Here is an 18,103-nt window from a genome sequence, read left to right on the forward strand (position 1 = left end):
ATGTGACATTTAGTGCACCAGTGATGTCATTGATGATGTCATAAGGGATGTCACATGTGATGTTATCGGTGATGTTTTCAGTGTGGTTAGGAGCTGCACAATGGGGCTTATATTTAAGGTGGCGTAGATTCCAAAACCTGCTGAATTTCAGGGGTTTTGTTGCTTTAACTCGGCATCTTAATAACTGGAATATATTCCCTATGACATTTGTTTTAAGTATTCATTAGCTACTTTTCCAAGTTATTAAAATGTCTAAATGTCCCTCGCCCCATAAGAAATTCTTTAGTGTTCAGGTAGGGTTTAAAGAGAATGATGTAACACTTGGGGAGGAAGATGCAGGCCATCAACCCAGTGCTGGAAGACAAGATGGCAAAAATCTCGACAGCCACCATGAATTTCCCTCGGGAGCTGATGTACGCCGGGACAAAGGACAGCCACACGCTGACAAAGACCAGCATGCTGAAGGTGATGAACTTGGCGTCGTTGAAGCTGTCGGGGAGCTTCCTGGACATGAAGGCAACAATGAAGCTCACCATGGCCAGAAGGCCCATGTATCCCAACATGCACCAGAAGGCCATGCTTGAGCCTTCATTACACTCCAGGAGGATTTTTCCTGGTAAGGAGTCAGTATTCTTCACTGGAAAAGGAGGAGATATAATAAGCCAAAGAGAGCACCCCACAGTCTGGATTATGGTGCAGCCAGCTATGATGATTTTGGGGATGGTGGGACCGAGCCATGTTTGAAGTTCACTCTTTGGCCTTCTAATGCGAAAGGCCAAAATCACCATGCAAGTCTTCCCCAGCACACAGGAGATGCAGAGCACAAAGCTGATGCCAAAGGCCATCTGGCGGAGTAAACAGTTCACCAATCCAGGCTTACCAAAAAATAGGAACGAGGAGAGGAAGCAGAGGAAAAGGGCAAACAGGAGGAGGAAACTGAGCTCCCTGCTGTTTGCTTTCACAATTGGGGAGTCTTTGTGCTTCATAAAGATGCAGAAAATAATGAGTGGAGCCAAAGAACCCAATACAGCCGCAACAAGTAATGACATTCCTAGGGGTTCCTGGAAAGACAGGAATTCCACAGCTCTTGGCGAACACAGGTCTTGTGCCTCGTTGGGCCATTCCTCTTCTGGGCACTTGATGCAATCTATGGCATCTATATTGAGAAGGAAAGTTATGCTTATCCAGATTGTGTAGGTCAAAGATACTTTTTAGATTGCCTCAGAACACACATGCACCACTCCGCTCTGCAGTGTTGGTCCATATAACAATATATAAATTGCAGAGGTACAATTTAAGAAAAGAAAAAAACTCCTGAAATTGAATTCTCAAGACCACTCCCTATTCTGAGCATAATAAAATAGGTGAAAACTACAGCCTCACTGTTCCTGTTACCAATGCATGTTATTTCTTAAGGAACACAACTAACAAAGAACCTGAATTTGTTTCTGCAATTGGACATTTGAGAATTAATAAGGAATCTTAAACCTGATTTGGTGATCAACTTCTCCATTGGCATCCTTTGATATTGCTGACTTACACACCAAAGAATGGTGTTTTTTTAATTTGTAATTGGTGTATTCTATTCATTATGGATCTGGTGGTTAAAAGGGATTGTGTGTAGTCAAACTAAAGGGATCACCCTCGCCTTATGGCCATTGCCCTCAGTGACGGGACAGGCCTGCTCGACTGTGGGTGGAACGCTGTACGTGGAGCATAACCGAGACAGGAACTCACTGCTGTGATTGGAGATTTCACCTTCTGAACAAGGCGAGCAGCTGAAGCAGCAGAGGGGCTGACCATTGAGAACGTGTTTACGAAATCCAGGGGGGCAGCTCTCACTGCAAACAGAGCGTGGAACCTGGGAAGAGAGAATAGTTTGTTTTTGTCATATTTATTTATGTATGTATTCATTTATTTATTTATTTGAATTTGTAAAGTGCCAACCTGTCCTCGGGCATCGTGGCAGCGTTGAGAAGGCTTACTTAGTTACAAAAGTGCATTAGAAGGCCTACATACATACATGTTGCTTCATACAGTTCCATATGAAATAACAGCAATGCCATTTTACTTTGCGATTGCAGGATTTATGCAGACTCCCTCTTCGAGGCTTTGATCATCAATATTCTGGATTATATGGGGTCTTATCGAGAGTTTTAAAAGGACTGCCTCTCTTCTGCAAGTGAATCAGCTGGAGCATGCACAACCTAGTCGCTTACTCCAAGGTGTCGGATTACACTTCTAGGAGACTTGTAGAGCCCTCTAAAAATGGCCTGTCCCGCAAATATTTCAGAAAGCAAATACCTTTTCTCCGCTTGATAATGCCCAGGATAAAGAACACAAGACTGTTTCATCCGAGGCCAAAAGAAGAAGGACCTTTGATGTCATCTTACGAGTGAGTATAGGGCAAAAGAACAAAGCAACATTAAGTGTGACTAACACATAAAGGATTGGCAACATTCTAAAAATGAAGAAAAGATTGCAACTTTCTTCCACAGATGCCAAATGAACTTAATAGCCAGAACATGTCACGCCTTTGGGACTTTCATCCTTAGTTGGACACTTGATGAGAGCTATGGGAGCAACAGTTGATGCATCACGTGATTGTTACTAAGGAACGTACACCACAGACATAGAAACAAGCGAAATGGCGCAATTGCACATTGAGCTATGCCCACCGTCCCAGGACTCGGTGAAGTGCTGGCAAAGCACCAGAAAGCCGCTGTTAACCCAGCATATGTATGCCCCAGTATGTCCATCTCTGGCACTTCTGTACAGGGTAGCAGCCTCAAGCCCTCTCCCATGCTGGTTGCTCTTGAGTGACTTAGCACTTCGCCGACCTACCAGTCCATCATGAATTTCCCCCTGGCAGCATTGTGATGCAAAGCAAGGGAGAGGGATCAGTCTGCCTCCAGAATCTGGGCACGGGTGTGTCCTGGTGTAGAATGGGGTTGCAAACAGGATGGCCATCTGTGACAGCACCGGCTGCAGCATTTCGGCACCCCCAATGGCATGAACAAATCACACATCAGGTGCAAACATTTGCATTCGTTTGTATTTTATTTGCATCCAAATAAAATACAAGGTACACACATCTGCAAATGAAGAATTCCGAACTGGATTCAATAGGCAATTTTTTTGCAGGATCTGTAACTGGTCCATGACTTTAGGTATTCAGACACCAGGAGGATGATACTAGCGATTGATAGGAATGACACCAGAGATTTAAGGGTATACCCTAAGAGATTTGGGAGCAGGGAATGCCACGCGTCCATTACAGTATAAGTAGAAACATAGCATCAGCTCTACATGAAGGAGACACTGTAGGTCCCCACAGAGTTCTGTAAAGCTAAGCCATTGTCTGTTCCTCATGTGCCTATACATGGTTAAACAGCTTTTCAGTGACTATATCCTGCTCAGGTGCGGGTGTGGAATGCAATGTGGTCTAAAGTGTTAACCTGTAAAAAGAGTAGGCCATGAACAGTAAGTCAGAGGATTTCATTATAGGCTCCCCTATGGAGATTGATGTGTTATTTGCTACCAAATTGTATATTTGTGTACCTGTGCTTTCATCAGTGCTCACTAAATACTCTTACACAAATAGACAATCAGGTCGTTTCAAAAATGAGCTTTTTACAGGTCAGGTAGACCTCAGAAAGGCAAGGAAGACAGAAAGAGGTTTGACTGTATATTTCAGTGGTATGTCGAGAGTATTCGTGTACATGGAGAAAAAGGCAAATACATACTCAGAATAACTTCAGAAAGGTCGATCCTCAGCTGATCGAGCACCACACTCCCGAATTAAGGAGACACTTTGTGGTTTTATTAAGATTTTCTTGCATAATTATGATGTCTAACATTATTTTTCATAGTGGGGAAATGAAGAGACGTTTTCATAGCTTGGATAACCTTGAGTAGCTTGGTAAACTCGTTGATGAGTATGCAGATGTTTAGATGACTAGCCTGGAGATTGAGCAGGCCATTTCATCGTTAATTGGACAGAAGACCATTAATTGATGGGTAGACCATTGCAGGTTTAGATGACCTTCTTGGGTAGATATATCTTGGAAGACCTTTTCATGTACACTTTTCAAAGGTCTGTAAAACCTGCATGAAATAGAACTTGAAAGGGTTAGAAAAACATCTACACATTTAGATCATTAGAACTCTGGAATACCTCCTCATGAGAACTAGAGCTATCATGGGGTCAGTAGATGCATTATTTGGTGGACAGTCCATTGGAACTTTGGCAGATGTTCTACTGGCTTGCCATAGCACCCTACTGATAGGATCTTTACTAGATTAATAGACATCTGGATGGTCATGCCTAGCTTTAAAAGGGAGCTCAGACTGCAAAACAAGCCTTTGGTGAGGGGGTAGATATTTATTTATTTATTTTATTTGTTTTAATTTATAGAGCGCACAAAGGCATCGAGGCGCTGGTCCATAGAACTGTTTTAGCTACATGGTACATGGTACAGTGGTTGCAACTGGCTACAGGAGAGCGTAGCATCGGGGTGGAGACAAAAAAACAATACTTTCAATAGTTGCATGAGTTATTAAGGAAACAGTGAGTGGACCGTGAATAATCAGTAATGAAGTTGATAGCAGGTTCATGTGAAAAGCAAGGTCTTGATTGCTATGCAGAAGGCTAGGTGAGAGGTTATCCCTCTGAAGGCGCGTTCCAGTAAGAGGCCGCAATAAATGGAAAACTGGCGCCTCCGACGCGTGTCCTCAAGACCTTGGATACTATGATTCGGTTGGTGTAGGGGGTTCTAGTCGGTTTGGCACTGTGTGGTCTAGAGATTCTTTGGGAGACCTATAGGGGGGGTGTCGTGCAGGCATTTGTGTATGATGGCAAGGGTTTTGAAAATGACCCTTTCTTTGATAGGGAGCCAATGGGCTTGTTGACTGATAGAAGTTATGTGGTCTCTTTTGGGAATGCCAATGGCAACCCTGAGCGTGTTTGGATAACGTGGAGTTTATCAATGCGTTTAGCAGAAGTGCCAGCCTGGAGGGTGTTACAATAATCCAGGCGGGATCCAATTATGGCTCTGGCTCTGTTTAAGCAGTTTTCCTTAGAGGGGAAGGGTCTGGCGGCAGTGAGTAGTTTGGTGTGGTAGGCTGCTGCGGAAGCTATTGCTTTGACCTGTCTTGACATGGATAGGTTGGAGTCCAAGTGCACACCAACAGGCCGATTCATGGAATTAATGTGCTCCGAAAATGGCAGCGCAAGCGTGAAAATCGCAGCGCAAGCCTTGAAAATCGCACACATCGATTCATGGAAGTCTGTGCGCGTGTAAATCCTGGGATGTGCGCTAAAATCGTGGGTGGCGCACGCGGGCGCACACGTCATTAAACGGCGTGCGCTACACGCACAGCGAAAGCGCACATAGCGCAGCGCACACAACAAAAGTGGGCGTAACACGGGGCGTAACATGAGGAATGGGGAACAACGCGTGAAAACGGGGGACGTACAGGAGGTAAATGCTCGCAATGAACAGGGGAAAGGCGTGCGCCAAAAAAGACGCGCTAATCCGGAAACACGTACGCCAGCAGGAAGCAGGTGTATGCGGCGCCGCGCAGCATAAAAGTGCACGCAAACAACAAACAAGCTCAGACGCTACGAGGAATATACCGTTCCTCGCAGCAGTGGTCGTGGGACACCGCAGGAGGAGGAGGATAGCCATGCCCCGCATTTTTTCACCCAGGACCAGCCTTTTTGGGGTGTCTGATGACCAGGAGTATGGGAGGTACAGGTTTCCACAACACATGATACTCGACCTGGTGAGTGAGTGGGAGGATGACCTCACATCACCCACCCTGTGCTCCCAAGCACTGAGCCCCTTGGAAAAGGTGCTCAATGTATTGCTCTACTTGGCTACTGGTTCATTTCAGCGGACAAGGGCCATAGTGGGGGGGTGTCACAGGCCACACAGTCACGCTGCCTACACCAGGTGTTGGCCATCATGACTGCATGCTCCTCAGTCTGCAGGCACATATACATGCCCAGAACACCTGCAGAAAGGCAGGCTGCCGTCCAGGACTTTTACAGGGTGGCACACTTCCCCAAAGTGCTAGGTGCCATTGTTTGCACCCATGTGGCTCTACGTCCTCCCAGGGCCACTGAACACATCTATAGAAACCACAAGCACTGGCATTCCATCATCATGCAGGTAGTATGTGATGCCAAGGGAATCATCACCTCAATATATGCCAACTATCCAGGGTCCACCCATGATAGTTTCATTTTCAGAATGTCACCCCTAAACCGGGACCTAGAAGCTGGGCGGCATGGTGATACATGGCTGATTGGTGAGTATAAATGCCTCTGCACATGCATGCATGTCAGATACTGAGTAATGTGACAACCCCACTAATGATACCCATCATCACCTCCCCAGGGGACAGTGCCTACCCTCTGAGCACCCACATGATGACGCCAATTCGGAACCCCACCACACCACCTGAGGTAAGATACAACACACCCCATATTGCAACCCGGGCATAGTGGAGCGCACATTGGGAGTGCTCAAGTCACGCTTTCGCTCCCTTGACCGCTCTGGTGGGCAGCTGCTATACGCGCCCCCAGTAGTGTACAGGATCATAGTGGCAGCATGTGTCCTGCACAATGTTGCAACCCGCCGGGGCCTGCGGGTGGACAGGGTGGTGCCCCCACATCCCCAACCACATGCATGCCCGCTGCGCATGGGAGGTGAAAGGGCATGTGGTGAGGCAGCCCGTACCCAGCTGGTAGCTAATTACTTCACCTAAAATCCTACCCCTGTGGAGTGCACACAGCCCTGGCACATACCAGCTGACAATCAATGATGATGACATAAGGGACAGTCAACTGTCACAACCATACCAGCCTGAGATTGGTCAACTGGAAGTGTTACATTGTGTGCATCCCTACCTACTTAAAGACAACCAATGCTGTGTCACAAAAAGACACACATTCATGCAGCATGAATGACTATACCCTTGCAAAATACAACATGAAAATAGTGCCATGTCACCCAACCCCTCCCCATCTCAGCTACCCAACACACCATGGCATGTCATGCAATGTGAAAGAAACCAAATGAATGCACAACACATGACACAAGTGTCACAAAGTGCACTGTCTCAAATGTAAACAGGCCACAGACAATATGCTCCCAGTAATCAATAAGAAACAGCACACATGAACGAATACTTACCAGCAACACAAAACAGCAACACAGGATGAAACAGTGGCAAAATATGGCAGTACAAAATCAAAGTAGTGCAAGTCTCACAACCTGACTAAGCCAGTACATCAACCCCTTCCAACTGCAGAGTGTTGCTGTCAGGCAAATGTGTCAGTGTACTGCATACAACATGAACTGCATCTGCAAAGGAGACGGCCTTGTGAAGACATGAAGAAGGTACATGTGAATAAGGAGAAAGACATGGATGCACAAACACATATCAATACACCATGCAGTGTTCAATCCAACAACAATCCCCACTAGGGATGTACACACAGTTTTGACTACAGACTGCCCACACAGCTCATGGGAGCCCAATGTCACTGTGTAAGTTACTGTCACTTGGTCACACCCTTTGCAAGCCCATGGAAAGGGGAAGCAGGAAGGGTGTGTGTGTCAGGAACCCAAGCATCTAACCCAAAGACAGGACAAGCCTGCATGTGCCCAGCTGGAATACACAGTGGATGCCCACAGGAGCCACACAAGGCAACACACTGTAAAAAAGAAAAAATATACAAAAATCAAAAATGGCCATGTGTGGACCGGGGGGGAGAGGAAGCCACCCAGGAGGTTCGAGGACAGGGTGCACCCCAACACCCAGCTGCGTGGATGTTGAGAAAATAAAAATACCCCCATGGGCTCATGGCCTGCACGGCTACGCTACTGTGGGAGAACTGCTGTCGCTCTCTTCACCCTCTGCTGCTACATCAGGAGGTGGCCATGCTATGGGAGGCAGCCCACGCAAAGCCCTGGTATGGTCCTCCATGGCAGCAAGCAGGCGGGTGTGGAAGGTTTCGTTCTGGAGGATGATGGTACGGAGATCCCCATGCAGCACCTCACGGTAGCCCGCATTTCTACCTGCATGTCCTTGCGTGATGCCCGGATCTCCGCACGGGTTGCTTGGAGCACTGCTGAGAGTGAACGTGTGAGCTGCTGCTCCACCTGCTGTTCTGACCTAAAATTTCGGGAAGCCTCAAGTTCACCCAGAGTCTCCCTGAGGAACTGGTGTTCTAACCTCAGGGCTTCCCTGTGGCCCTGTGACTCTACAGATATGTGCAGAGTCTCCAGTGCCACCCGTCGGTCCCTGTTAGATGCCAACATGTCCTCCCTGTGTGATTGGCAAATGGAGTCTGTTGCCTGCTGTTGGAGCTCCATCTGCCTTTCAGAGGGGAGAATGGAAGTGGCCACCCTATCCATTGCCTGAGCCATCATTTCACACAATGCTCCCTGTTGTGCTGCTATACTTTACATGGAGTTTTCCCATACAGTATTGCCCGGTGGCGCACGGCCACCGCATCGGTGGGCACCACAACTGTTTGGGGCAAGGCGATCTGCACCTTGCTGTGCTGGCACTGCCTGAGGCTGCAGGACTGCATTCCCCCTTTGATCTGCTGGCCCAGGAACAGGAGCTAATGTTGTGGAGTGTGACCCTGCATCCGTAACCGCCAAAGGTGGAGTTACCAACACTGATATCCCCATAGAGGGGTCTACCCCCGGTGCATGTGGGTTGGACAGAACAGCATCCCTGCCAGAAACACTCACCTGCGACGGCACATATGTCTCACTGTGTCATGATGCCTACCTCTAAGGAGCCAGGCCGGGCCCAGCAACCCCAGAGGCAGACATCATTTTCCCCAGGGAAGTCTCAGCGGGCCCAAGTCGGGGCCCTTTGGACTCAGTCCCAGCGCCTTAGGCGCCAGGCTCATAGCGGACCCCAGTCCTGGCGCCTTAGGCGCCAGGCTCATAGAAGAGGATATGTGTTTAAGTGCTTGGGTGCACACTTACCTGATGCAGACCTTGCTGCTTCATCCAGGCCCTCTTGAGGCCTGAATGGGACTACTTAACCTGTAGGACTACTTCACCACCCGGGTGTGGTCGGGGAAGGATACATACCTGATTGGTGGAAGGATACATACCAGGAACTTCTTCCAAGGCTATTTAAACCCCACCCGAACAGCCACACATGCTTCGCGTTGTTCTGCACCTAGCAGCTGGACGCTCACCGTGTCAGCTCCTGCATCCTGACTTCAGCCACGCCTGCCAGCACCCTGGAACACCTGCAAGGGGAGAAAGGAAGAGAATAGGAGAAGAAAAGCCCTTACCTGCTAAATCTGCATCCCGGAGTCATTTCTCCAACGGCCCTGAAAAGGAAGACATCATTTTAAAGGCATTTCGTTTCGATCGCTGCAGCGCTGCATTTTACTCACCTTTGCAAGGCGCTTCCATCTTCAGCAGCGATCTTCCGGATTCAGCTACGCCCCGGCGCCTAGAGGAAAAAAGACAAGAACAAAGGTGAGAGGGAGAAAAGGAATAAGGAAAGCTCAGTTTCCTTTTAAGTCTTACCTGTTGGATTATTCCCACTGCATTTCGGGTCCTGCCGCTTCCTGGCATCTCCGGACCCCGGCCCCTATGGGGAAAAAAGACAAAGACATTGAATGAGCGAATGCAAAGACATTACCTGAGCGCTCATTCAGAACTGTTTCACTTCGGGTCGGCGCCATATCTCCGGCACTCCGAACCCCGGCCCCTAAGGGGAAAAAGACATAAGCATTAGCGCTTGCTGCAATTAGACAACGAACATTATTATTAAGCTTGAACTTTTGAACAGAACTTTTACAGCGCCTTACCTGAACAGTCAAGCTTACCTGAACTCCCATCAATCCTCAATCCAGTGAAGTAACTGGGTTTCAACGCGCCCCTGCATCAGAAGCAGGATGGAGAGCTCATCCTTCCAAACCCTAAGGTGAGGCTTCACGGGGAATCGTGGAGGAGGTATCGTGGAGGGTTGGAAGGGAGTGGGAGGCTTGAGCATTGTTCCACAGTTGGTAATACTCCCTTTTCACGCACAGGAGGGTAACCAACGAGCCAGGTAAGCCAGAATAGAGGGGCCCTTCCTGTCCATCTTCAGAGTTCTGTGCCTTCGACGCCGCGCCTCCGTGGGAACCAGGTGAGCGTTACACACTGTCCAATTCAGCACCTGAATCATAGAGGTCTGGGGAGGTGCACCCAGCGACACCCATGGACAGTATGGTCTGCAGGAGGATTGGGTTTTCACCCACCACCACCCCACGTCCTCCACTGGTGCCCGGTTGTGGCTGAGATTCCTCCTGGGTCTGCACCATCTCCTCCACCTCAACAGCATCAAGTGCGTCATCACCTGCAAAAACATGAAAGACAACAAATGGAAACAGCATGAGCACCATAGCACACACATAGGCCTGACAAGCCAGAGATCCAGTACATGAATTACACATGTCCCACATGACTATAACCCTGGCATGCATGCACTGTCAAAGAGTTGGAAGGTGAGGCAAAAAGCAGACACTGAGGACTCCAAGATGGGAAAGCAACATATTTGCTGCATGCTGGATAGCACTGGCATCACACATTAGCCTGTGGGTGGCATGTCCAATACACATACATGACACATGCCAGCACACAGATGGCACGTAGCATAGCCATGATACATTTGACAAGTACAGCCATATGTTAGTGAATGAGTACTGTCACCCATCCATGTGAGATGGACATGATGAGATGAAAAATGCAAAATAGCGTGACAAAATATTCATGTGCCACACACTGCAACACATCCAGTGTTTAATTATACAGTGATGGCAGGCAGATGGATACATCAATGTTTGGTCACTTCAACATGACAGGAGACAACAGTCATGTTCCACATTCAAACAGGGCCCAAAAAATAATGTGAGCAGGCCCTTACTCAATCAGCCTGAATGGTCAAATCATTCCCATAACAAGGTAATAAATGTGGGCCATTGTGGGGTGTAATCTATGACAGAAGCATGTCGCATATGTGGCATTAGGGCAGAAAGATGCGTTGTAAAAATGTGAGGATTGAAACAATCAGGCTGAATGAACACTGAAAATTTTGAACAATGTTGTTGCAAGATGACAGTAATGTGGTGCTAACTGGCTACTGTGGTCAGAAGGGATACTGTCATACCCAAATCCAAGGCTGGTGAATGGTTTGGAGGAAGCGCATGGGTGACCCATACCTCTCATGAGTACACACCCTCACCTGGCACTCAATCAGAACACATCACCCAAGCAACATACACATGGATTACACACACATGCATGGGCACTCATCGGACAATGCTTCATAATCTGGTAGGTCTCCCACGCCTTGGATCTGTTCCTCTGTGACGAAGGTTCCAGCAACAGACTCATGTTCAGTGAGTTGGTCGTCCTCTGGTGGAGACCCACCGCCAGTCACCAGAGTAGAGGCATGATTGGAAGCCAGCTTGTTCTTTGCTCAGCGTTTCAGGTCATTCCACCGCTTGTAGCAAACTCAACAGCTGTGCGCCTCACAAATCCAAGGGCACTAATGTGGTCCGCGATGGTCTGCCAGTGGGCCCTACGTTGAGCAGGCGTAGTGTTGCAGCCTGCAGTCACCACCATTTCGCAGCTATGTGCCAACACATAGGCCACAAGTGCATCAAGTTCAGCATCATTGAAGCTAGGCTTCCTTGACGTGCCGGAGTGTGTAGCCGTGTCTGGGGTTCCAGCCTGTAGTGCAAGAGCACCCTTCTTCTTCTTGGAAGGTGGTGCGGATCCTGAGTGGCTTACGCTGCTCTGGTCAGTAGGGACAGAAGCGCCGGTGGACTGGGTACTTGAAGCCCGTAAAGGCACAATGACCAAAGGTCTTGGTGCAGGTATTGGCTGCAGGGTGATGTTGGCTGGGCCAATGTCGGTGTGATGGACCTGGACTGACACTGTCCCGGCTGTGAGAGTCGGAGCTGGGGTGGATTGAGCTTCAGCTGCCCCTGCAGCCTCCTCACCCTGGCTACTTGGGGCAGCAGATGACATTGGTGCCCCAGATCCACGTGGCCTGGTGACAGCAACTTTCACCGCCACACGTGGCTTAGACTTGGTGACCTGGAAGTCAGCCCGGTAGTCATCCTGTGCCGGTTCAGTTGACAAAATGGGCCGGTTCAACAAGGGCTGAGGTGGGATGGTGTCAGCTACATTTCCCACAACCATTGGGGGGGGCATAGGTGGCCCTGATTGGTCCTCCACACACTGGGCTCTAGGGGCACCCTGCAAATCCTGGCCATGTCCCCTACCACGCCCACCACGACCACCTCTCTGAGCTCGGCCACCTTTGCCTCCCTTACTGCTTGGTCGCCTCCCAACCATGGTACTGATGTTGTTGTGCGTATGGGAGTTGCAGTAAACAATTGTCCTGGGCAATTGGGGTGAAAGGGGTAGGTTACTAGATGGAATTCGTACCCTAGTGCTCTAGCAAGGCTGTCTGTGACCCCTGGGGGAGATGACGGGTCATGCAATGCACAGGCACCCCAAAAACAAAAGTACACGTGCACGCAACCCCTGGTAGACCACGTGCGTGGAAAAATGAACCTGCACTACGCTGTGGCACCCAGAAACACAAAAATAAGCGTACGCGTGTTACACGCAGCCTACAAAGACCTCTGAAGGGTACGCGACACACGGGGGCAACCACAGTTGGAAAATATGTGCGCAACTCACCGTCTGCCTTGAAAAAGAACGTGAAACAGATGGGCATGTGCACGTTGGCAACACCCCCGCCAAAAGAAGAAAAGAACGCAGTCTAAGGAAACAGGGAGTACGAACTGGAAACGTTGTGAAGTAATCGCGTGTGAACCGACAAGAAGTACAGGAATCACCCGCTCGCTCTCCACAAAAAGCACGTGCAAGAAAATAGCATCATACTCGTACCTTTTAAGCCAGCCCACACGTGCAACGTCACTTACGCGCTAATAGCACGGTGACGTGCAGTTTTCTCACGTGCTGATTCACTATGCACCCGTGTTGTGGGGAACGCCCGCGCGCATAACGTCACAGACGCACTTACGCGCTAAGGGCCTTTCCTCCAATTTCACGCTGACGTGCACTTTTTTCACATGCCAAATCACTCCGTATCAAGCTGGCCACGCAACAACACACGGAAGACCACGCTCCTGCCCAGAAGGCCATATTCCTGCCCCCCAGAGCCCCGAGCACGCTCCCACCTGCTATTTGCTGCTGCCTACCTGCCTGCTGCCCACGTGCCCTGCTATTTGGTGCCTGCACGTCAGCCAGGGGTGCAGTTGCTGTGACCAACCCTGCTGGAACTGAAGACTCCCGACTGGGATACCATTGCTCCACAGCCCAGCCCAGCCCCAGGACCCAGTTGCCCACCCACACCTGCTTCTGGGTTGGCCATGTTGGACACTACACCATCTGGCACCACTGGCAACTCCCAGGCAGAGAGGCAGAGGGCCACCGGCTTCAGTGCCAGGGAAGTTGGTGTCCTGGTGGACCAAGTCCTGGGGCAGTATGATGCCCTCTTTGGAAGTTCGCGCACCGACAATGAAGGACGGAAGAGGATCTGGATGGACATCGTGACTGCCATCAACGAGGAGGGGGTGGCAGTCCACGAGATCAAACATGTCCGGAAGCGCTGGGAGGACTTCAGGTCCAGGACCCTCAACAAGGCCTGGCGACTCTTGAAGGCAGCTGATGCCAAGGGGTGCCGGGTCCACCTGACCGACAACCAGATGAGGGTGCTGGAATGCATACGCCCAGCGCTCCACGTCCAGGTCCTTGAGGGGCAGACCCATCTGGAGTCGAGCAGTAAGTGTACATGCATACTGATCGGACGCTGTGCATGTTGTGGTGTGCCAGGAGTGTGCAGGTTGCACATATGTCTTTGTAGGGACATGTATGGCTGTGTATGTACAGGGACGTGAACCTGCCACATGTGATTCCTATGAAGTGTGAGACACATCGATGGTGTATGTGTTGGTAAGCATGCTGTGCAAATGTATGTGTGGGTGCACACATGTAATGAATTATGAGTATGTACTGTGGCATGGTTGTGGTGTCACACATGGATGCTGGTTCATGCTGCATGTATCTGCACTATGCACATGTGAATGTGGGTGTATTTGACAAGTGTGCAACTGTGATACAACATGGAAGCATGTGACACTGACATGTAGAAGGCTGAATGCGAGATGTGACATGGATGGCGATCTCATCACTGCGACAGTTGGTGGAGATGCACACATGCATGTAAGTCTGGTGGCATGTGTGCATGTGTTGTGCACTCCCCGTGTTTCATGTGACGTCAGGCTCACCTTCGGCTGCTCATGTTGTTGTTTGTGTATGGATGGTGCTGCCTGGTGCAATATTCCTGTTGATTTGCTCATGTGTGTGAGTTGAAATGACATGTGTGTTGGGGAGTCTGTAGTTTTACACTGCCACTCATGTGCAACTGTCATGTGTGTATCAGTCCATTGTACAGTGCCCTGATGCCTGTGTTCTATTTCTCCCTGTCTGCAGCGTCAACTGATGAAGAGGGCGGAGAGGGTGCTGCGGAGCAAAGCGGCAGGGATCGCACCACCAGCCGGAGACGCAAGGCCCGGCTCCCCTCCCATGTTGTTATCTCGTCGGGGAGTGAGGAGTCTGGTGCCGCGTCGCAGGCCGCAGGTGCCGAGGGTATGTCCAAGAGGCGGAGGTTGGAGGTGGACTCCTTGGCAGCAGAAGGGGCAGCTGAGACCCCACAGGGTCCGACGGAGGAAGATGGCATGGAGTCATCCAGGTTGGTGGGGGGTTTGGTGGAGGAGGAGGCCTTGGAAGGGACACACACGGGGTCTGGAGGTGGGGATTCCACTGGTGCTAGTGGTGCAGTGCAGGGGCAGGGACAGGAGGCAGCACAGGCCGCCGCGGAGGTGCCTGTGTGTAATCCTATCCCCGATCTTGCAGGGATGCCTACGTCCAGACCCGTTTTCAGGGAGGGGATGAGGGCACAACAACTGGCCTTCCTTTCCCTGCTAACGTGGCAATCCGGGATCGGGTTGAGCCTGTCCTGGCTGGGATGGTGTTGCGTCAACGGGGCAGGCGAGGTGACCTGCAGTGTTTTAGTGAAGACACTGCATGTCATCTCGGATGCCTCGTTGACCGAGTTGACCTACTGGGACGGGTCACCAGGGCTGGATTCCTCCGTATGCTGGACCTTATTCCGACCCCCTCCTCACCTGAACCCCCCTATGCGCCAGCCGTCCTCCATGCCATCTTCCCACCCATGTATCACCTGGGTACCCTGTGGAGCTGCCTCTGACCCAGCGGCCAGGCTGGTGGAGGACACATCCCTGCCACAGTCGGGAGTCAGACGTCCCGCAGGGGTGGCCACAACAACAACTGCACCCCAGCCGGAGGAGGACGTGCAGGCAGCAAGAGCCAGGGCACAGGCACAGCAGCAGCAGCAGTAACAAGGTGGGAGCGATGATGGCTCGGGGCCATCAACATTGGAGGGGCAGGCATCGGCCAGAGGGCAGGAGGACCCAGGATTGGAAGTGTCTTCCGTGTGGCAGCAGTTGGGCCAGGCCATAGGTGCGGAGCGGCGGCGGGCGGAAGAGGCACGGCTCACAATGGTCAGAGCGGAGAACTCCATGCGGAGGGCACTGAGGCGGGCCGAGTGCCTCGAGGCTATTCTCAGGGAGTTGGAGTCCAACATGGCATCGTCCCTGCGAACCCTCGGGGCCATTGAAGAGGACCGCCTCCAGGACACTGAGCAGGAGTTCAATGATGCCCTGGCCTGGGACATCGGAAAGTGAGCCGTCAGACTAGCCCGCCGCCATTGTAAATAGTTTTTAGTGTTAGGTTTCATTTTCGTTTTGATTTATTTTGGGGTGATTGGATTATGCCCCACACTTTTGTATATAGTTATTTCTTAGGTAGTTTCTTTGATAGGTTTCAGTTCTTTTGTTGGGCTCATGGACCCTTTCAAAATTGCTTGTACATAGTTGGACATTGGATTTATGTGTACATTTTCGTTGGATTTCACCATGGGGTGATGGGATTTGATTTTTATGTTTCCTTTGGATTTGTTTTGGTGGACAGAGAGTTTGGACCATTTTTCTTTAGGATTTCTTTGGATTGGATCTACATTTCCTTTTTCATATTTTTGGACATGCATTTCATTTCATGTTTGTATTATTTGTTTGGCTTTCATTTTATTACATTGATTTTGTTCATAATACATGTTGATATTTTAATTCCATGTGTGGGATTCGCTCATTGGGTTCATGCATGTCAATATGTGGGTTTACATGATCTATGGCAAACAGTGTGTGTGTGTGTGACAGACATGTGTTGATGTACATGGTTGACTTTTGATTTGTGTCCTGACATAAGCATGTCGGTGTGGGGTGGATTGGTGAAATCATTACATGTCAAGACTGGGGTGGCGTGCTGTGGTATTTTGGTGCACATGAGGCCCATGATTGTGCAGCTTCCTGTCGTGTTGCAGGGGGACATGAGTCGGGGCCAGACCCTCACTGCTGGGTGGATGGGGGTGCTGGGGGACATGAGTCGGGGCCTGCTGGCAGGTGCCCCTCACTGCTGGGTGGATGGGGGTGCTGGGGGACATGTGCCGGGGCCTGACCCTCACTGCTGGGTGGATGGGGGTGCTGGGGGACATGAGTCAGTGCTCACTTGTGCGTGGTGACATGTGGCTGGCTGGGGGGCTTCGCCAGGGTGGATGAGCTGCCTGTGGGGCATGGCAAGGGGTGCAGTGTGTACCCCTGTTTTGGGGTCTTCCTGCAGGCCCTGGGGAGGGCGGCGAGGGCACACCTGGGAGGACACACACTGCCAATTCATTGGGGCACACCCGTAATACACGTACCCCACTCGCACAAGGCCAATCGCGTGTAAAACTTCCTGCGCACTCCCGAAATACATGTACCCCGCTCGCACAGGGCCAATCGCGTGTGAAACTTCCCGCACACCCCAGAAATACACGTACCCCGCTCGCACAGGGCCAATCAGGTGTGAAACTTCTCGCGCACCCCAGAAATACACGTACCCCGCTCGCACAAGACCAATCGCGTGTGGAAGATCCCGCGCACCCCAGAAATACACGTACCCCGCTCGCACAGGGCCAATCGCGTGTGAAACTTCCCGTGCACCCCAGAAATACACGTACCCCGCTCGCACAAGGCCAATCGTGTGTGGAAGTTCCCGCGCACCCCAGAAATACATGTACCCCACTCGCACAGAGCCAATTGCGTGTGAAACTTCCCGCACACCCCAGAAATACACATACCCCGCTCGCACAGGGCCAATCGCGTGTGAAACTTCCTGCACACCCCAGAAATACACGTACCCCGCTCACACAAGGCCAATCACGTGTGGAAGTTCCCACGCACCCTAGAAATACACGTACCCCTCTCGCACAGGGCCAATTGCGTGTGAAACTTCCCGCGCTCCCCAGAAATACATGTACGCCATTCGCCCAAGGCCAATCGCGTGTGGAAGTTCGTGGGCACCCCAGAAATACATGTACACACTCGCACAGGGCCAATCGCGTGTGAAACTTCCCGCGCACCCCCGAAATACACGTACCCCGCTCGCACAGGGCCAATCGCGTCTGAAACTTCCAGCGCTCCCCAGAAATACACGTACCCCACTCACACAAGGCCAATCGCGTGTGGAAGTTCCCGTGCACCCCCGAAATACACATTCCCCGCTCGCCCAAGGCCAACCGCGTGTAAAACTTCCCACGCAGTGGGGTATGTGTATCCGGAGGGGTGTGCGGGGAGTTTTACAGACATTTTCATGGTTGGGGTGCTGTATGCTGGTCCACTGGCCTGTGCGCCATGTAGAGGATTTGTGCGCTGTTCATGGCGCACGAGGAGGGGTTGGGGGCGTAACTGGTGCTGCTGCAGGGTCGCTGCGCTACTCTGCGCCACGGCTGGTTATGGATGTTGAAATCCATGAATACGCTGTGCGAGGAAATGGATTTTGGCGCACGCGGCTGGCGCAGACTGCCGCACGCGCACACTGTGCACCAGCCGTGTGCGCCACTTGTGCACTGAATT

The 18,103-nt window shown here is 50.8% G+C and overlaps 1 protein-coding gene across 1 annotated transcript in view; it reads right to left on the reverse strand.

Moving 5' to 3' along the window:
• Positions 1-227: 227 nt before the first annotated feature.
• The window catches only part of LOC138554570 (extracellular calcium-sensing receptor-like), a 41,281-nt gene continuing 23,405 nt past the window's right edge, over positions 228-18,103 (reverse strand). Inside the window, exons 4-5 of the mRNA XM_069642595.1 lie at positions 1,738-1,861; positions 228-1,156 (exon numbers count right to left, since the gene is read on the reverse strand). Of these exons, the coding sequence (XP_069498696.1) occupies positions 228-1,156; positions 1,738-1,861 (1,053 nt within the window). The remainder of the gene's footprint in view (positions 1,157-1,737; positions 1,862-18,103) is intronic.

Source organism: Ambystoma mexicanum, chromosome 1q (assembly GCF_040938575.1).
Source record: "Ambystoma mexicanum isolate Mex_15411 chromosome 1q, UKY_AmexF1_1, whole genome shotgun sequence".
Classification (NCBI taxonomy): Eukaryota; Metazoa; Chordata; class Amphibia; order Caudata; family Ambystomatidae; genus Ambystoma; species Ambystoma mexicanum.